The following is a 22,140-nucleotide window of genomic DNA, read 5'->3' on the forward strand; positions in this document are numbered from 1 at the left end:
GGAATACTCAAGTTGTAATGTTGTGCACTATAGAGCTATTCGATCTTTTTTAGGAGTGCATAAATTAACTTCAGTTTTAGCTATTCGTGGAGATATGGGATGGGAACCTCCAAACATCAGACATAAATGTGAAATGCTTCGACTGTAGAATAGACTTGTAAGGATGTCAGATCAGAGACTCACTAAAAATATTTTTATCTGGGACATTTTACATGGTCATCCCTGGGCTAATAAGATGAAATCCTCATTTAATTTGAATGATTTTTCATTTATCTTTCATAACAGGTTACTTGTAATATTTGGGAGTTAAAGAATAATATGTTTCTCAAGCATAAGGAAAAGTGGTCTGTCGATATATGGTATAAACCAAAATTACAAACTTACTGTCTCATAAAAAACTGTTATGATGTTGAAATGTATGTGAAGTATAATTTAAACAAAAGACAAAGATCATTATGCACACAGTTACGTCCAGGAACATTACCCTTGGCTTTAGAGACCAGCAGGTTTAATGCCATTCCAGAGGAGGACAGACTTTGTCAGGTGTGTGAGCTCGGTGAAATTGAGAGTGAGGTCCATTTGATGTTTTACTGTCTTGTTTATGAGGACTTGAGGGATGAACTTGATAGTATGAAACAGCAGAGGCAGTTTGTCAACCTGCTGAGTACTGTCATTTGCATCAAGCTAGCAAACAATGTTATTTCTTCATAACGGAGACGGACATAAAGTAATGATCACGGCAGGAATTTCACGAGGGCCACGGCTCTCGTGGCCTCCCAATTTGGCCCTGTGCCCTTGAAAAAAATATCTGCCCTAAGGCCACAGTGGCCTTGATGCCCCGCCCGCACTGCCCCAGGTGATTTTGCGGTTTTCTCCTCTGCCTCTTTCCTGTCAACACGGCTTTGACACCTGCGTCTATTGAGAAAAAAATAATGCTATGACAGTCTGGATTCTTATTGGGCAACTTCAAATGAGACGATGAGTACATCACCAGTGGGGGGGTTTGATTTGAGCCTGGCATGAAGTGCTCGGACAGGCTGTAACGACAGTTTGACACCAGTCTATCACCGGCCAACCAGGAGACTTCATCAAACGCCCGGGCAGGGATCGGTACCGAGACCCAGTATTAAACAACCCAAGGCAAGTTTAATCAACACCGTAATAACAGTAAGCTCCGCCATTATCTGCGTTACTTTTTAAAGTTTCGGTTTCATCATCATTCTGCAGCCTCTCTCCTGCTCTCGGCATGTCACTCCTCACAGCATGCGCACACACACACACACACACACACACACACACACACAGACAAACAAACTCAACAGCAGAGAGGTCGCAGTGCAGATGAAGACAATATAACTTCAAGATTACTCTAGTTAACGACAGCTACACTTGTTACTGTGAGTAAGTGCAATAAAACCTCTGCCAGCCAAGCCAATACTTTATCAATACATGTGATCAGCATGTAGAAAGCCATATTTCAATCTGCTCTGTCCACAGTCTCTAGCGGTGCTAACAGCAAAGCATTTTAGCAAAACTAAAATGAAAGCTGTCTGTATGTAGGCTAACACTTTATCTGAACATGCACCTGAGGCAGCTGACCTGCAGACAGTAAGTGTCCTCAGTAGAGGAGGGACAGAGAGCAGGATGAATGACTGATAATGATGTTTGTTTTCATGCTGAGATAACGTGACTTTCTTCACTCAGTATTGTGATGTCAGGAGGAATATTTATATTCCAGTGAGATATTATTGGGTTTTAAATAGTGACTTTGTTGTTGTAAACATGACTGTTGCTGCCATGGACTGTATAAAACTATATCCTGTGTAACTGACATGTAAGGAAAGCATCAGGAGGTGAGGTGTGTGCATGTATGTGTGTGTGTGGAGGAGAGGAGAGAGGGAGATGCTGGAAGAGAGATAGTGTGTGTTATTAGATACCGTTAATGTCACTTATTATGCTTCTGTGCAGTGATTGCTCTTTTTTATCCTGTTTCTGCATTATGTTGAGGAGGACCATGCCTGTATATTAGGGGTGTAACGGTACACAAAAATCTCGGTTCGGTACGTACCTCGGTACACAAGTCACGGTTCGTTTTTTTTTTCGGTACAGTAATGAAAAAAATAGACAACTATTGAATATCTTTTACTTATTGGTAACCTTATTAAAACATACCACCACAGCAGTTAACTCTTTTTACACAATTTTTGAATGAAACAAATATATATAAAATCCTGCTTTTTCACATTGTTTGAATGAAAATAGAAATATAAAAGTGAAAAATAAAATCCTGCTGTTTTTTAACACATTTTTTGAAGGAAAAATATAAATATACATTTCTGCTTTAACAGTTTCACTCAATTAAAATAAAAAGTATAGTGCAGCTGGTCAGCTTTAAAGCCTGCTCAGATTCAGTTTTACTAGGAACTTACTTAGCTTTCCCACTTTGTTAAAGTGCAGTAAACAAAACATGCTTATATCTAAAGTGCAGCTTAAACAATTTTACTCAACTCCAATGGCGTTGATTATTTATTTAGCGCGATGGTCAGGGAAACACTCTTTCTTTTTAAAACAATGATGATATCGTAGTTTGCACCAGATTGCTTTTTCTAGTCGTGCCGGTTAACGTTCAAACTCGGGTGGTGTCGCTTTAGATGCGTTAACATGTTAGACGTGTTTCCAAGTACATACCCGACCGCTGTTCTGCAGTGTCGGCACACTGCTTTTGTCTTGACAACTTGTTTATTTCCATCTTCGTATTTTACCCTGAAACCAAAGAGTTCCCAAACGGAGGACTTAAGGTTTATGGGTGGGTCTTCAGGTTCGTCAGGCTCACTTGCCATGTTGTCAAAATGTGAGAATGCACTGCACAAAGTAAGAGCGGAGATTTAAGGGACTCGGTCCGTCACTCAATTATGTCTGTCGGGGAACTAGATATTTAAAATGGTTCGGCTCGCAAAAATGGAATTAAAATAAAAGAAAATAAAATAACATTTTGCACCCAATAATTCGGTACAGGGTTGTGCCGAACCGAAAGTCGCGTACCAAACGGTTCGACACAAATACATGTACCGTTACGGCCCTACTGTGTGTATGTGTGTGTGTGTGTATACATATTATATATATATATATATATATATATACACACACAGTACAGGCCAAAAGTTTGGACACACCTCCTCATTCAATGTGTTTTCTTTATTTTCATGACTATTTACATTGTAGATTCTCACTGAAGGCATCAAAACTATGAATGAACACATGTGGAGTTATGTACTTAACAAAAAAAAGTGAAATAACTGAAAACATGTTTTATATTCTAGTTTCTTCAAAATAGCCACCCTTTGCTCTGATTACTGCTTTGCACACTCTTGGCATTCTCTCCATGAGCTTCAAGAGGTAGTCACCTGAAATGGTTTTCCAACAGTCTTGAAGGAGTTCCCAGAGGTGTTTAGCACTTGTTGGCCCCTTTGCCTTCACTCTGCGGTCCAGCTCACCCCAAACCATCTCGATTGGGTTCAGGTCCGGTGACTGTGGAGGCCAGGTCATCTGCCGCAGCACTCCATCACTCTCCTTCTTGGTCAAATAGCCCTAACACAGCCTGGAGGTGTGTTTGGGGTCATTGTCCTGTTGAAAAATAAATGATCGTCCAACTAAACGCAAAGCGGATGGGATGGCATGTCGCTGCAGGATGCTGTGGTAGCCATGCTGGTTCAGTGTGCCTTCAATTTTGAATAAATCCCCAACAGTGTCACCAGCAAAACACCCCCACACCATCACACCTCCTCCTCCATGCTTCACAGTGGGAACCAGGCATGTGGAATCCATCCGTTCACCTTTTCGCGTCTCACAAAGACACGGCGGTTGGAACCAAAGATCTCAAATTTGGACTCATCAGACCAAAGCACAGATTTCCACTGGTCTAATGTCCATTCCTTGTGTTTCTTGGCCCAAACAAATCTCTTCTGCTTGTTGCCTCTCCTTAGCAGTGGTTTCCTAGCAGCTATTTGACCATGAAGGCCTGATTGGCGCAGTCTCCTCTTAACAGTTGTTCTAGAGATGGGTCTGCTGCTAGAACTCTGTGTGGCATTCATCTGGTCTCTGATCTGAGCTGCTGTTAACTTGCGATTTCTGAGGCTGGTGACTCGGATGAACTTATCCTCAGAAGCAGAGGTGACTCTTGGTCTTCCTTTCCTGGGTCGGTCCTCATGTGTGCCAGTTTCGTGCGCTTGATGGTTTTTGCGACTCCACTTGGGGACACATTTAAAGTTTTTGCAATTTTCCGGACTGACTGACCTTCATTTCTTAAAGTAATGACAGCCACTCGTTTTTCTTTAGTTAGCTGATTGGTTCTAATATAATATGAATTTTAACAGTTGTCCAATAGGGCTGTCGGCTGTGTATTAACCTGACTTCTGCACAACACAACTGATGGTCCCAACCCCATTGATAAAGCAAGAAATTCCACTAATTAACCCTGATAAGGCACACCTGTGAAGTGGAAACCATTTCAGGTGACTACCTCTTGAAGCTCATGGAGAGAATGCCAAGAGTGTGCAAAGCAGTAATCAGAGCAAAGGGTGGCTATTTTGAAGAAACTAGAATATAAAACATGTTTTCAGTTATTTCACTTTTTTTTGTTAAGTACATAACTCTACATGTGTTCATTCATAGTTTTGATGCCTTCAGTGAGAATCTACAATGTAAATAGTCATGAAAATAAAGAAAACGCATTGAATGAGAAAGTGTGTCCAAACTTTTGGCCTGTACTGTATATATATGCAAAAAAAAAAAAGTGGATCGGTTGCTTGTTGCTTAAAAAGGGGCCCATTGACATGATCTGGTTTTGAAATGTGGCCCAGTTGAAATAGTAACTGAATAGCCCTGCTGTAGTTTGTTTGTTAGCTATCTAACAACACATCAAAAACAGGCTAATTGTAAGCCGGTCTTGTTCAGTGAATCAGTTTATCATGTACACTCAAAAAATATTTAGGCCTAATATTTAAGATTGTTTGCTTATAAATACATGAACCTGGTTGTTCTTTATTTAAAACACATTGGGTTTATTAGTGCTATTAAATAAATCACATTATTACTTATTATACTCATTATTATTACTTGAGCTTGTTTTATTTTTTTTCATTTCACAGATAGTTATACATCCTTAGTCCTTAAATTAAATTCATTGTGGACGTGGACTTAAAATCATTGTTTTATTGTATGGCCTTTGTGCCCTCAAAAAATTGACAACGCGAAAGGCCAAGTGGCGTTGCCCCTAAAATGACGAAATTCCAGGCATGGTAATGACATTAACAAATAGTGGCTGGGCGGGGCGCTGGTGGCTTAGTGGTAGAGCAGGCGCCCCATGTACAAGGCTGTTGCCGCAGCAGCCCGGGTTCGACTCCAGCCTGTGGCCCTTTGCTGCATGTCACTCCCTCTCTCTCTCTCCTCTCCCCCTTTCACGCTTGTCTGTCCTATCCATTAAAGGCTAAAAAGCCCCAAAAAATATCTTAAAAAAATAAATAAATAAAAAATAGTGGCTGGGCTTTTACTCACCACAACTGCAGAGGCTCCCAGCTTCATTTGAAACAGACTACATTATAGACGGTCCATTATTTATTATTCCGTCTGTGTTTTTATATATTTACTTTTTATCCGCACCCATTGTCTTTATAAAGTTAACACGTACGGTCATTTCAAACTCAACACTTCCTGAATGTGTTTCAAATTAAAAGCCCCTTATAACCTCGGCTGACAGAATGCCTCCATTTTCTAAATAGGCTTTTATTGTGAAACATTTGTAGGAACTTGTTGTGGAGGATACAGTAGCTTGAATGTTTACATCTTCAGCTTCAAATGAAGCTTCTGCCATCTGCTGACGCTTTTAGGTGACTACAACAACACAGCTGGCACATGAACAGACACAGTGACTCAAATAATAGTAAAAGTAATAAAAATAGGACAAGAATAACCCGATGACATGAAAGATGACCGGGGATAATTGGTGTGTACCATCATGTAGTGTGTCGTGTCTGTTGGTCAAGTCACAGCACGATTTTATGACTCCACAATCATGTAATGTGACATAGTGACTTTCAGAACGGGCAGTAAAGTTGTTGCTGTTTCGGAGCTGAAGGACCAGCATTCTAAAAGTAACAGAAGTAACTGATGGCTTGTTTGAAAATGTACTCAAGTATTTGATTACTCAAACAGCAAACTAATGCGTTAGGTTACTCGTTACTGCAAAAAGTAATCAAAGTACTCTAACGCGTTACACCAGAGTTGGGTATAACGTGTTACAAAACCAGCTACTATTACTGTCAGGCCCAGTGGCCCTATCTTCACATGTAGGTTTATGCAAGTCTCTGTCCAGGGAAACATCCTCTGTTGAATGCCTGACTGCAACATCATCTATTATAGTACATATTTTGTCGACCATCTCCGTAATGGAGACTTGGACACCAGCGTGCCCATGGGGAACAACTAGGCCTGCTCGCCAGATAACATGTCCATTGTCAGAGGTGTGAACTCCCTGAGGATTGAGGAGATGGAGATGGAGATGGAGGAGACTGAGGAGACATCACCAATCACCTTGCTGGTGCTTTTTCCATATTGAACCAGTTCTTTTATTTTTCAGTACCACCATCGCGTGACACGGCATTAAAGGGGAACTAATGTTTTTTTTTTCAACCTGGGCCCTATTTTCCGATTTACTTTTGTCTAAATGAGTGATAGGATGTTCAATATTTGACATTTCTCCAGTACCAAGCTCAGGCTGACCTGCCTGCAGCCCGTGAGCATGCGTTATATTAAATAATAGGGCACTCAAACAACGTCAAAATACGTCCACTAAAGTGCTTTTTTTTCCCCACACAGATAGGCTCGGATTGTCCGAATCCAGCTAAAGGTAAACACAGACGTTCGTTTCTCCTTTCCGTTATGTTGTCGGATAATTATACTAACAACCCGAGCCTACCTGTGTGAAAACAAATGCACTTTTAGTGGACGTATTTTGACGTTGTTTGACGCTGTCTGAGTGCCCTATTATTTAATATAACATGCACTCACGGGTTGCAGGCAGGTCAGCCCGAGCTTGGTACTGGAGAAATGTCAAATATTGAACATCCTATCACTCATTTAGACAAAAGTAGATTGGAAAATAGGGCCCAGGTTGAAAATAACATTAGTTCCCCTTTAACAGTACTTGTTAACTTTTCCATTTCTTGGCTTTAGCAGGCCCTTTAGTTTATTGCTGACACTGATCTCCAAAGGCAAGGCTGCAATCTCCGAACTCGTAAACTTCTTGTTTTTACTCTTGGATGCTATTTTCATGAATGAACACTTTGGGACATATGGGGCATTAATTTTACTAATTTACAATTATGTGAATCGCAGCGGGGTGATTCACAAGGACATAAAAAGACAAAGCAGAACAGGAAAACTTAAAATCAGCCATCACAGATCACTGCAGGAGAAATAACCACATTATGGACTGGGACAAGGGCAAAAATAATCACATCAGAGTTGGATAAAAGAGGCAATCGAAATCAGGAAGCGGGCGAGCGGCACCATCAACCGGGACGAGGGGGCGTACACCTCTCGCACCTCTGGGATTCCCTCCTCCAGAGACCATCAAACGGCGGGGCATGTGGCCGGCCCGGTCCTTCTGTTTGCACTGGTCATTCAGGATTCACAGTGTGAATACCTTTTGAGTAATAGTAAAAGACAAACACTTTTGTCGAGAGATGGTGGATCACAATGGATCACATACATATACTAGCTTAACAGGATAGGTGCATGAATATCTGATTCAGTTGAACACTTGTATGGACTTACAGTATTAGGTGAACAAAAGTCCTAAATGAAAAGTCTTCTACACATTGTATTGTACATAATAATGATTAATACTTGATCAATTTATCCTAGTAAGTTGCTTGATTCATTATGAGAGATATAAAAAAAGGTCTTTGTACCCTGAGGTCAGCGCTAAAGTAATGAATCTGAAAGTGTTTACAATACAGACATGAAGCCTTGTTAAGAGTCCAGTTATGTCGTCTTACGCTGAGCATCTGCTGGTCCAGCCTGTCTGCATCACCTGGAGGAAAACTTTGCACAAATAGATATGTAAAGGAATATGTGTTAGGTAACCTCCCTCACAGGCTTTTTTTTTTTTGTTACATGAAAACATAACTTAAGTTTCTTAAAGGGATAGTTCAACATTTTCGCAAATTCGCCTATTGCCATAATCACTATACTCATATGAGTAGGTACATTACCTTTAATTGTCAGTGCCTGCTATTCCGAGATCGGTGGGACAGAGCTGCCTGCTGCTCAGTGCACAAAATGGAGGTGAAAGGTACAGCCCCCTCTCTCCCTCAAAACTTATCAAATACACCATCAAATGACTCCAAAACGCTCTAGTGGACAACACATGGCTTGCGCATTCCCCACGCTATGAAATCATAATGTATAATTAAGTAATATTACAACACATGAAGCAAATACTAAACATACGCTGTTTGTAATCACTCCGCCCAGCAAGTACTGTATGTCTGGAATGTAGTTCTGGCTGTGTATTTGGCTTCAAAACAACTCTGTCTCGTAATTAGAGTCCGGGCAACTAAGCTGCCAAGACACTATTGTAATCCTAGGTATTCTTCTTCTTTCTTCTTCCGAGGAAATCATACTTCCCATGGGTGAAAACTCAAACTTTGCACAAAGGTCCAGTCTCATGCCAGATATCCTCAGCTGTAAACTCAAGCCAATAGTCCTGATGGAGGCGCTACAGCAAGCGTCTAAAGTTCAAAACTTTGAAAATTCATAACAAATAAACCATACGTGCTACAACTTCACAACTTTCATCAAACTGTAACTTTTGTACATTTAAACCTATTAAAAATTATATTCACTGTTTTTTTTTTTCAAAAACTGTAAAAGTTTTTAAACCTATCTCCTCCCACAATTTTTGCTCAATTGACACCAAGCTTGCTACAGAGCATGTTCAGACTGTCCTACAAAAACTACGTTTCTCAGATTTAATCAAAAATTGAGCCTACAGTGCATCAAAATGTTTGACTATAAACGGTATTGTAAACATATACATGCAAAGTCTTGCTAAATAAATCTTCAATGTTCATGAAAAAAATGACAAAATTTTAGAGTCATGGTAGATGATGTGTGGCAAATTTCAGAATTTTGTCTCAAAAACTGAATTTTTGACAGCATTTTGAATTTTGCTCTAATGTGAACAATTGGAGTTAATGTAAAAATGGCAATTTTAAACATCAGTTTTTCACTTATGGAGCAAATCAATCATTGTTACAAACAAATTACCAACATCTCCTTGCTGTCTAGATGCAATATGTGTATTTTCAGATTTTTGTCTTAATAACTGATTTTTTTTTTTTTTTTTTTTTACAGTGGTTTCAAATCTGCCTTTCCATGCACGGATGGCTGCTTTCCTACACAACAGTAAATGGCTTACTCAATTTGTGAAGCCACTGTTTAGTTCCTACTTGCCAATTAGCTCAGAGCGGTAGATGACGGTCTTGGGTTCCAGAGATTGCGTGTTCGAGCTTCAACTGGTGCAGAATCCACATTGTAATGTAAACATCTTAATCATCTTCCTGTGCTCCAGTTTATTGCTTAGAATTGCCTGAGCCTGACTCATCAATGTTCAGCATCTACAAGTCTTCTTCCTGCTAGAAAATCTGCCTTCTCATGCTTGAAAATAAACCAAACTTTGCACAAAGATCCAGTGTCAATACTTCAGTGTGAAACCATCTGAGGCTTCTCACTTTGCACATAGCTCAACTAGTTAAACATCAGTTTTTCACTTATAAAGCAAATCAATCATTGTTAAAATAAATTACCAACATCTCCATGCTGTCTAGATGCAGTATGTGTATTTTCAGATTTTTGTTTTGATAACTGAATTTTTTACAGTGGTTTGAAATCTGCTGTTCCATGCATGGACAGCTGCTAAACCTGCACGTCTGGCTTAGTAAATTTGTGAAGCTACACATGAATTGTCACTGACTGATTAGCTCAGTGAGATAGAAATTGATCCTTAGTCTCAGAGGATGTGAGTTCAAGCCTCAGCTGATGCAGTTTGTGTTGCTAAATTCCTAAATGTCTTCCAATTCTTCTGCTTGTTGCTCAGAATTGCCTAAAAATGCCTGGAGCCGACCCATCGCTGCCCGTCATTTGATGGTGTATTTCATTAGTTTTGAGGGAGAGAGGGGGCCGTACCGTTCACCATTTTGCACGCTGAGCAGCAGGCAGCTCTGCCCCACCGATCTCAGAACAACAGGCACTGATAATTAAAGGTAATGTACCTACCCATATGAGTATAGGGGTTACGTAGGCGAATTTGCCAAAATGTCGAACTATCCCTTTAATGTTCAACAGATTACTACTTTATTTTAGCTTAAAAGGGGTGGTGGACATCATACTCCTCATTTTCTATCTGTTGCATTTACACTTATTTTTCATATGACAGTTAAACATAGTTTTGTTGTACCACACTAACTAATGTAACATACAATTAAGTTCAGTAAGTGTTAAAAATGAAGTAAAAACACTAAATGCAGCAGTCAAGCTAGTCATCCTGTTTAATTTGTCTTCTGATTAAATCACAACCGTTGAAACAAGTTGTAGGAAGCCTCTGCAAGTAATTGGTTGCTGGCAGACACTCTGTGCTGCAATAAAATGGTTAAGCAGCAGTGCCGTGCACTGTAGAGCCGATGCGCTGCTGGTTCTGCCGGCCTGAATAGAATATAATGTATATAGCCTTACTGTTGTGTATACAGCCTTATAGACTGAGCTGAGTAGTCAGTAGTCAGTAGCTAGTCATCCTGCTTAATTTGTCTTCTGATTAAATCACAACCATTGAAACAAGTTGTAGGAAGCCTCTGCAAGTAATTGGTTGCTGGCAGACACTCTGTGCTGCAATAAAATGGTTAAGCAGCAGTGCCGTGCACTGTAGAGCCGATGCGCTGCTGGTTCTGCCGGCCTGAATAGAATATAATGTCTATAGCCTTACTGTTGTGTATACAGCCTTATAGACTGAGCTGAGTAGTGATGCGCGGGTCGACCCGTAACCCGCGGGACCCGCAAATGGACCTGCGGGCCGGGCAGCAGTGATCGTCTGTTAAATCGGTCTGTAAATGATATTTTGACATTACTGGCTATTACTGTCATGGCATCCGAAGGTACTGATGTGTTGAGCAGGTGACAGTCCGCGGCCGTTTTCAAAACACACTTGTGTCACGCACTCCAAAAGAAACTTGTTGAAACTTTAAACAATAATTTATTGTACAAAACGGGGGAAACAAACGTTGACAAAAACGGTTCCATAATTAATATTAAATTCAAAAGATAACAGCAGCTACAAGTTAGAGGGAATAGTGATAAAGTGGTAAAACTTGGCATTGATCCACAGCCTCAGACGGATGCGCTCAAGTGCGCTGTGCGCACAAGCTCAGTTGGTAGGATACTACATTTTCACATTTTCAACAATGCGATTTAAAAGTTTTGATTTTTATTGATAACCTACATTTACCAACAACAAAAAGACTACATTTAGCACTAAAAAAATGTGTTAAAAAAAAAAAAGTAAATTAAAAAACGAACACTGAATACCAAATTTTCACAACGAATACCTACCCATAGAAAAGAATATTCGAAGATCCGAATATTTGGGTACAGCCCTAGCTGAAACGTGGCATTAATATTTCTAAATTAATAAAAGAGAACATCTTATTGTAATTGCACAACATTTTAACGTAACATAACTGTTAACCACTCAAGTCTAGCAGTAATGTTACCTTAAGGTTACATTGCCTGTATGGCAAGTGTATCGCTTACATAGCATAACTTAGTGATATTGTAACGTGGTGCTTTATTTTCAAACCTCACACAGATGCCCTTTGTTCAAATTCTAAATTCCCTAAATTCTAACATGTCTGTATTACCTTTTGACCTCAGTGCATGCAGGTTAGTAGCTAGACAGCGAGATAACGAGTTAAACTAAAAGCCAGAAAAACAAAAATACATGCTAATTAGCACTAACATATAAATAAAATGAAAATAGAATGTCCCTTACCAAAAAACTGGAGCAGTGGTGTCTTGGAAGGTCAGCTGGTACAATTATCCGCAGAGCAAGCCATATTATTTGTCCAATATTTGTAAAATAAATAAATAAATAATAAAATCTCCAAAAGGCTCCAGCTTGCCGGCGCCAGCACCTCAAAACACAGCAAAGAGGTCAACCTGAGTGGCCTGCAGTGAGGCCTAGCAGACAGCCTGTCAGTCAAAGTGGCCACACCCTTAATTATGTTGAATTTTCAGCCTCATTTAACATTTCAACGGGATCGTTATAAAAATAAATGTACAACTGTTGTGAATGATGAAATGAGCCACAGACACAAAAACTGTTTTTGCACCAGACTGTGAACATTTTTATTTTAGCTCTAAAGTTGGGCATTTTAACATGGGAGTCTAAGGGGATTTGCTATGTTTTGCAACCAGCCCGAAGTGGCCAGTCAAACTGCAGTTCTTGGCACTTCAGCAATGGCTTCACTCGTCAGCCCAGGACAGCTGCTTGTGCGGAACTGAGCAACTTTCATGGGATTGATTGTAGTCCTACCTCCAACGCTACATCCAGATTGGTCTGACACCAGCCTGTAATCTACAAGTTTTCATCAAACTGCACTGCTGTGAGAGCAGAGTGTTTGTCTGTGCCTAACAGCAGTCTGTTGATGGTTATTTAACATTACACACTGTCCATAACAATAACTATGTCAGGTAACAAACTGCGCCAGGCTTGGGTCAGGTTTGGTCAGGAAAATGCGGCCCGAGCCGCGCTCTAGACCTGGATATGAAGCGTCCGTAGTGCCAAATAATAACAATTAAAGCGCTAAGATGGGGGGAAAAAATGTTGCATATAGGGGAAACTCTGCACGGCATGCTGTTTTCTCTCAGTGTCCGATAGCTGGAGGTCAAGCTAACACAAGCTAATCATTCAAACGTAGTTCAACTGTCCATTTCTGTTGCACATTCACCCACACTCATTTGGATATCAGGCTGTAACGGACACCTAAGCAACATTTGCTTGGAAGTAGTGTGTTTTGAAACCCTGTCCGTGTGTCCGTGTGTGTGTGCATGCTGTTTTTAGACCCTCCCCACTCAGCTCTTATTGGCCAGCTGAGCTTGATAACACTACACTATTGGTGGAACTACCCATGTGCTTCGCTGAAAATCAGAAGATGATTCGTTAAATGCTTACTCATGGCAAGTTGTTGCCACAAAAACCAAAAAAAAAAAAGAAAAAAAATGAGAAAAAAGAAAATATAATACTAGAAATGTCTGTCAAGACAGAAATCCGGTGCCATGTCGGAGTACTTTAAGCCCTGAATTCAGCTCTGCTTTAAAAACTGCTGCAGGTTTTAAAAAAACAATTCTACTGTCATCTTGGCTGATTCAAATACTAGGCTGCTTATTGTGACTTTCATGCTCATGCACAAACTGCACACTCTTTGGTCATTCAGGCAGCAAGAAGCACAAGGGGCCAATGAGCTCTAGATTCAAGTTTCAAAAACTTTACTGTCCAACTCACGATGACAGACTAGAATTACCACATCGTGGTTGTATGCAGGGTCCAAAACTAACACTCGCCACTCGCCAATTACGGGTAGATTTTGTCTCTGGCTGGTAAATTTTTAAGACCACTCGCCACTCTGGCGAGTTATTTTTTTACCAGTGAAAAATGCATTTTTTGTTACTGTAGAACAGTGCTGGTAGCGACTGGTTTCCTGGCAGAGTAATATGTATTTCAGGCAGAGATGATCTTTGGTCATGTAACGCCAGGGCCACGCCACCTGTGGAAGGATTGTGAATAGCCTCGAAGCGACGAGAAGCGAAGCCAGTTTCCTTTTGGCGCCCATGTTAACCGGATGTGTCATCCACACCGGCCGCGGAGCTGCCCTGCAGTGATTGTTTCGGCGTCTGGTCTATTTTCTGCGCAAGCCACGAGCGAATGTGTCAAGCCGGGCAGTTACCCATGATGGAAAAACAGCCCCAAATGTGACGGAGACAACAACTGGGGGCAGAACCGCTTGTCGACCAGCGTGGAGAAATGCGCGTCTGATGTGAACGGGCTTGCGCGAGAATTTCGGTGTGCTGTGATCGCTGCCCAAACATACCTGAACAGCCGAGCACACAGGTATGTGTTGTGTCAGAGGAGAAACGAGCCGTTCACATTTCTGTCTTTGTGGCAGGTAACCATCCACAAACCTCACCGCACTTAAGGGACTGTTCTTTACTTATGAAGGGACTGTTCTTCACTTGTATGTTAATCAGTTGGTGCAGTTTCACTTAAGTAAAAAAAAAAAAAAAAAAATGACTGAACAACTTTCCCTTGTATTGGAGTAATATTTGACCAAGAGTATCTTTACTTTCACTCAATTCATGTCGTTGAATACTTTGTCCACCACTGGTCAGACATTCATGTTTATATAGGGCAGGTCCTGCTGTTGCAGTCTGGTCGAGCTTAAATCTTATGTCTCAACTGTCCAAAGGGGACTGAAGTCAGTGATTCATGTAAAATTCCTTAATGAAAGATTCTTTTTGCACTGTAGTAAGAATACTACAGAATTTATTAACCCAAATATTACACTTAACTGTTCAAACAGTTATTCATATTTTAGCATACATTATTACTGATATTAGTGCACACTATTAAAATATTGATTGAGAATCGCATACAAGACCCAAATGACATGCTAAATAATACTGATAGCAAATTACAACACTTAAAAGCAATTTTTATTTGGTTGGCTGGCAAAATATCTGCCTGGCTGGTAAAAAATTTCACTTACCAGCCAGCCTGGCTGGTAAGTGAAAAAGTTAGTTTTGGACCCTGGTTATATGCCCCTACACACCAATCAAGTTGCACTTACTCACTGGGCGGCTGTGGCTAAGAGGTAGAGTTGGTCGTTGGAAGATTGGTGGTTCGATCCCCGGCTCCTCCAGCCTACATGTCAAAGTATCCTTGAGGAAGATACTGAACCCCATATGTGTGAGTGTGTGGCACCTTGTGTGGTAGCCTTGCCCAACAGTGTATGAATGTATGTGTGAATGGGTGAATGTTGGATGACTAGAAAGGTGCCAAACAAGTGCAGGTCCATTTACTATTTACTTACATTTCATGTTCAGTTCTGTGAACCAAGTTAACGTTTGTCTCAAATTTGCAGAAATTCCCTAAGGAAGTTCTTGAGATATCGCATTCAAAAAAATGAGACACAGGAAGTTCATCGTTGTTACATGCCAGGCAGGGGAAACATGCATTTTTGTGCTGTGTATTTCACCCTCCCTGTTTTTCTCTCGCTCTCCCTCCCCGTCTCCAAGTGCTAACAACCTGATTAGTTCCATACTTGTGCAGTTTTATCAGTCTGCTGATTGGTCACCTCATTCTTTCAGCCTGCCTATCATCATTTAAGGTCCCCAAAAAAAGGAGCACAACTGAGGAGTTCTGCCCTCTTTTTGATCCTCTGCATTTAGACTGCCTGGGCTGCCGCTGCTGTTTGATAAAGTTGTTAAAAATTAAAGGTATGTGGAGAGAGGTTGAGGACAGAAGGAGGTTAGGTACTCTATACATTTCCCTCCCTAGCTATTTTGTGTTTAGAAACACTAGGTTTATTGTTTGGTGAAGCTTTTTTTTTTTTTTAAATAAAGGCAGTGAGGTTTTTGGTTTGTGTTTTGTTTTTAGAGGTAGAAGTTAGCTGAGGCCTGGTTTTGTTATATTGTTGTTGTTTTTTGCCCCAACCACTTTGTCACTTCCTCCCCCACATTTGGAGAGCCTTGTGTTAAGTTTGTAAATAAATCACTTGTCATTTTTACACTTCTCTTCTGAGTCCTTCAATTATTTGATTGTTGTGTCTTCTTTTGTCCCCCATCTTCAAAAGGGGACATGACAATCATTAAGTCCAACTGGATATTTGTGCCAAATTTAAAGAAATTTCCCTCAGGTGTTCCTGAGATATTGCGTTCACAAGAATGGAACGGATGACCAATCCAAAAACATAATGCCTCTGGCCATGGCTATTGCCGGCACAGAGTCATAAAAATTAGGGGCTCACAAACAACAGAAAAACACATATGCATGAAAGACTCACATAAAATTATATAAACAGACAAACAATTCTATAAATAAATAAATAACAGAAGGCGTGCAAAGCTTGATTAAAAAGTGAAGACAGTGTCTTTGGCCTTGTTTAAAATGGATATTGCAGCAGCAGTGAATTTAAGAGTTTTATTAAGTTTACTTTTTGGCCTGAGGTGCTCTGAGGTGGCTGCCTGATGTGAGTAGCTGAAAGGACTGGTTAAGGGGGTGTGAAGGGTCCTAAGTGATGTTGTCTGCCTTTCTTTAGACTGCATGACTGTACAGGTCTGAGGGTTGGGTTTTAGTGCCAGTGATTTTGGTTGCACATGTGGTTAAGTTAGCATTTAGACATTTGGTTGCTTATTTGATGAGTGAGTGACATAGAATGCCCCAGGAATGAGTCCTAAAACACAGAAATGAGTTAGCATTTCTGCACTCCCGGTTCCCTCGTCTTTTAGTCAATGGGTTTTTTGAGTAGGTTTTTCATTAGATGCGTGAAATAAAGTCTGTGGTTAACACAAGCTTAAAGAGACTTTCACATTTTGTTCTTCACCATAAAATACATCAGTAAATACTAGACTTGCACCGATTTATCGGCAGTGCTCGGAATTGGGCCAGTTTTCACGTGATTGGCCATGACCTGCGACCGGCTGGTCAGTCTAAAATATGCCGATTTAAAATGCCAGTCAAAATCCCACCATGCCGCATGATTGACATCGCGCAATATCAGCAGCGCACACACACGCACAAGTGCAGCTCATGGCTTGGGTGATGTGAGGAAGGAGACTTCAGGGACACACTGGTGTGGGTAGGACAACTATGGAGTAAATGATTCCGGCCAGAGAATCAGGGTCAAGAGGATACTTTAATTTTCAATGCAGGAGGTTCACAAGTGTAGCATGTATGTGTGTGGTTCTGAAATAAACAAAAGGAAAAATAGCATTACACTCAATTCTTACAAATATACATATACAATCTGTAAACATGGGCGGCTTCTCACCTTAGTCATTCATGCACACACATCAAAAGAGAGAAGGAGAAAGTTATTAATTGTCCGTGTTAATCTTAACAGAGCGGAGTGGAGCAGAGCTCTTGCTGCTGTTTGAAACTGACGAGGCGCGTGTCTGCGTGCCGAAGATGCACGTGTCTGTGTCTGCGCGCTTACTGACCGGAGCGTTCTCACGGGAACAGCAGCCTGTTCAAATGTGCACCAAATATGAATGTTCCATGGCAGCCTGTTCAAATGTGCACCTTTTTTCTTGTTGTTAAAATAAGAATGTCCATAACACTGCATTTTGTAGATGTAAAGCCCTGTGTGAATTTTATGTTTTGTTTTTTTTTTCCTGTTAAAATTTCCTAATATAGGAAAGATAGAAAATACTGCAATATCTTGTGTGCTGTAAAGTGGTTTGAAAAAAATTAAATCTGCCAAAATCCGAATCGGCCATTCAAACACTCTGCAAATCAGAAATCGGTATTGGCCCAAAATATTGTAATCAGTGCAAGTCTAGTAAATACCCCACAGTGAATTTTGAAGCTTCTATGCGTCTTAAAAAAGATGGCTGCTAGCAAGTGGCTAAATGAGACTACAGAACGTCATCATGCCAAACACACAGTGTAGTTCGTTTATAGCCTAACATTAGCTTCTTACTTCTGGCATTTACATTAAGGCTTCAGTAATCATAAAAATTATGTTCATTTGTGAAGATTATCTTGCTGAACAAACCATGTAAGTATCAAAAACGTTTGTTTGCCACAGAGCTTTTTTTCTGCAATAATCCAAAATCCAATAGAAAAATACTATTGGCTTTTAGATGAGAGAACCATGGCAAAGCTAACTTCTACATCAGCCTACAGAAAAACATTATCTCCAGATCATTTTGAACTACTGTTTAGAATGTCCTGTCTGACATTAAAACCTTTCAGCCTCCTCAGGAGGAACATGCGCTCTGATTCTGGTATGAACTGACCTGGACCTGCTGGACATATTTGGGCATCATCTCAGCCACAAACTCCCCAAACGCTGCCAGCTGGTTGTGAGTGATGGCATTCTTGGGCCTGACAGTGGCTGCATGAAGAACAGAAGATAAAGGTTGCAGTATGACATTGTTTATTGTACTCCGGTTTGTGTGACAAAATCCTGGACAATGTGCCATTTAACAACACTTACCAGTGTTTTGAATGTACTTCCAATAGGCTCTTCTCACCATCTGGATCAAAAAATATTCTGTCTGCTCCACAATAAAGATTTTTCATCTGTTTCCTCAAGTTGTCACTTAATTTCCAAATCCATACCAAATAAGTAGTCCTAAATATCATCATCACTTGTTTTGTACAACCCAAGAAAAATAATATAAAAATATTCTTGCATATGATACCAGAAAATTTGGGAAATAGAAGTGTAGACAAATGAAACTGATAATACAACTCTGTGTCACACACATAAAGCACAGAGATACGTTGAAAATGGTCATACAGTGAGGAAAAAATATATATATAATTTTATCCAGATGATTAGCTGAGTCTACAGATTCTGGATACAGTCAGGTCCATAATTATTTGGACAATGATACAGTTGTCGTCATTTTGACTCTGTACACCACCACAATGGAGGAAGCAGGAAGTGCAGACGGCTGCAGTAAAGGGCTGGCAGAGCATCACCAGGGAAGAAACCCAGCATCTGGTGATGTCTATGTGTCCAACACTTCAGGCAGTCATTGACTGTAAAGGATTTGCAACCAAGTATTAAAACTGACTGTTAAATTGATGATCATGTTAGTTTGTCCAAATACTTATGAGCCCTTAGAGTTGGGGGACTGTGTGAAGAAATGGTTGTCATTCCTACACGGTTCATACTACATTTTTGAAAAAAAGCCTTAAATGAAAGCTGAGAGTCTGCACTTTAAGCAGGTATTCATTGTTTCATTTAAAACCCATTGTGGTAGTGTACAGAGCCAAAATGATGACAACTGTATCATTGTCCAAATAATTATGGACCTGACTGTATATTCAAGTGTTGTTAAATCACCTTCTAGGGTTTTAAAGATCATTGGTCTTATTTATCTTTCAGAAAAACATGCTTAGCTCTGTTCTTTCAACATAACAATAGTTACCTGCTATAAAAAGGACAAAAACAAGCTCCTGTGGCCCTCTGTTAACATTCTCTCATAGGACCGATCTTAGGGACCTTATCCTGTCAGCTGAAACTGTGCTTTAATAGTCTAAACTCATGTTTTAATCAAATTTTATTTTTTTTCTCATATTTTATTTAGTCTTAATAGACTTAACAAATAAAGTCACAGTAAGCCCTGAGATTTGGGGGCCCCATGTACCCTGGGTCCCAGGGCAGTTGTCCACTTTGACCAGCTGGTCATCAAGTCATGTTGATGATACATGAGAGGCAAAAACTGAAGCTTATGTGAGTAAGGAGAGAGTTCAGCAGTCCAGTCACCCTCTGAGTGCTGGAAAACAATAATCCTATATTAGCAGTCTCCTTCAGTGGTGCAAAGTAAATAATTCTGTCGGGCTGGGTATCAAAACTGATTTCGTGAATCAATTCCATTTTGATTCACAAGTTCCCGATTTAAGTCGAGTACAATTTGATATGATATAAATCCCACTGGGGATATTTCAGTTACAATTCCAATTTTTGCCATAATGTGTAAGAGATGATCAAACAACTAATACTGTTAATTTTATGAGTAATTATTTTAAAAAGAGTATAAATTCAGAACAGGATTAAAATATTGAATATCTTAGAATACATATATATACTTAAGAATATTTCTAGAACAGCAACAATAACATTATAACAGCAAAGTCACAATATAAACTCAATATCTCACTGGAAACAAGTCTAAAAAGTCAATAAAATACATAATTTTCCTGACATCACAATACTGAGTAAAGTTAAGAAAGAATAAAGAGCACAGACATCAGTCAGTATCAGTCCTCCTGCCCTCTCTGCTCCTCCCTCTGTTGCTGAGGAGATTCACTGCCTACAGGTCACATTACTGCTAATAAGTTTTAAGATAAAAAGTGAAGTAAGCTAAACAGTTGTTGTTTCAGCTTGTTAGTAACAACTGGCTATTAGCTGGAAAGCGCTCTGTGCTTGTTTTTAACATAATATTAGCAGCAGTGGATGAGAGACTGTGGACAGAGCAGATTGAAATGTCACCTTTCAATATGTTTCCATGTTGCTGAACAGGTGTATTGATAAAGTATTGTCTTTTTCCTCATGGAGGTTTTAATGCACTTAATGTAACAAGCGTAGTTGTCGTCAACTCAAGTTAATTTCACTTCTCCGTCACCTTCGCAGCATCTCTACTTCATGTCTGTGTGTCTGTGTGTGCATAAAAGTGGCACAGCAGCCCTGACATACAGACAGCAGGAGAGGCTGATGGAGATGATAATAAATGACACCAAAACATAAAAAAGTGAGCTAACAGTTACAGATAAAAGAGCCAGTAACGTCAGAGCTGCAGTTGTTAATAATAAGCTCCAGGGCCCATTTACTACTGGTGAGATTAAAGGGGTTAAAGCTTCACGCATTCGTGGAAAAAAGGAAAGCGTATGTTAAGGATCGATCTCAGATTTTTTGAATTGATACTGGGTCATTCATATGAAGATCAATTTGAATTTCACAATCTGTTCATCCCTAATATAAATGAAATAATGTAGACAATTAGCTAAATAGACCTACTTTACTTAGTTATGTAGTTAAACAGAAGCTGTATTGAAATGACCTTGTGACAGTTTTTCTTTTAGTTTTAGTGGTTGTAAAATCAGTTTATAAACTTCATATCTAAGTCCTATCTTCTATCGAACGAACAGCAGTTGCAATAGCTGGAAAGAGCAAAAACCACATACATTTTTACTAGCTACAATGAACTTTAATACAGTGTGTACTAGGGGTGCAACGGTACAGGTAGCCCACGGTACAGTCCGTACCTCGGTTTTTGTGCCACGGTTTCAGTTGGGTTTCGGCACGTGTTTTGTGGTAAAGAGAACAATTTTTTCCCCAAAATTATCTCTTTATTTTGCTTGACTTTGAACTTGACATGCTGCTGTGTTTTGGTACAGCCTATTCAAGTGCTGGAATTTGTTATTTACGTAACACGCCTGAACGCAACACAGGCTCCGCTCCAAAGACTGGCTCGGTTATAATTGTCGGTCAGGAAAATGCAGCCCGGGCCACGCTCTTGTGTGCTCACGTGTGTGTGTGTGTGCAGGGTCCAAAACTAACTTTTTCCACTTACCAGCCAGGCTGGCTGATAAGACCACCTCGCCAGAGTGGCGAGTGGTCTTAAAAATTTACCAGCTAGAGACAAAATCTACCCGTAATTGGCGAGTGGCGAGTGTTAGTTTTGGACCCTGTGGGTGTGTGTTTGTGCAAGTGCACGCACGTGTGTGCGTGTGTGTGTGTGTGTGTGCGTGCGCGCGCGCACTTTGGGGCCGAACTCCGCCATGCGCAATATAGAGAGCAGAGGAGGATTGTAAACATGCAACCATGTAGATACAGAAATGACATGCCGTTGTGTAAGTAAGATAAATAACGTCGTCGTTGTCGTCGTCGTCCTCCGCTTATCCGGGTCCGGGTCGCGGGGGCAGCAGCCTCAGCAAGGAAGCCCAGACAGTCCTCTCCCCAGCCACTTCCGTCAGCTCTTCCGCGGGAACCCTGAGGCGTTCCCAGGCCAGCCGGGTGATGTAGTCCCTCCAGCGTGACCTGGGGCGGCCCCGAGGTCTCCTCCCGGTTGGACATGCCCGAAACACCTCCCAAGGGAGGCGTCCGGAAGGCATCCTTACCAGATGCCCGAATCACCTCAACTGGCTCCTCTCGATGTGGAGGAGCAGCGGCTCTACTCCGAGTCCCTCCCGAATGTCTGAGCTCCTCACCCTATCCCTAAGGCTGAGCCCAGCCACCCTGCGGAGGAAACTCATTTCGGCCGCTTGTATTCGCGATCTCATTCTTTCGGTCACTA

At 40.7% G+C, this 22,140-nt stretch overlaps 1 protein-coding gene across 1 annotated transcript in view; it reads right to left on the minus strand.

Moving 5' to 3' along the window:
* The window catches only part of ndufs3 (NADH:ubiquinone oxidoreductase core subunit S3), a 48,445-nt gene that overhangs the window by 22,812 nt on the left and 3,493 nt on the right, over positions 1 to 22,140 (minus strand). The window contains exon 3 of the mRNA XM_049603431.1: positions 18,130 to 18,227. Within this exon, the coding sequence (XP_049459388.1) occupies positions 18,130 to 18,227 (98 nt within the window). The remainder of the gene's footprint in view (positions 1 to 18,129; positions 18,228 to 22,140) is intronic.

This window comes from Epinephelus fuscoguttatus, linkage group LG2 (genome assembly GCF_011397635.1).
Source record: "Epinephelus fuscoguttatus linkage group LG2, E.fuscoguttatus.final_Chr_v1".
In the NCBI taxonomy this organism is placed as follows: domain Eukaryota; kingdom Metazoa; phylum Chordata; class Actinopteri; order Perciformes; family Serranidae; genus Epinephelus; species Epinephelus fuscoguttatus.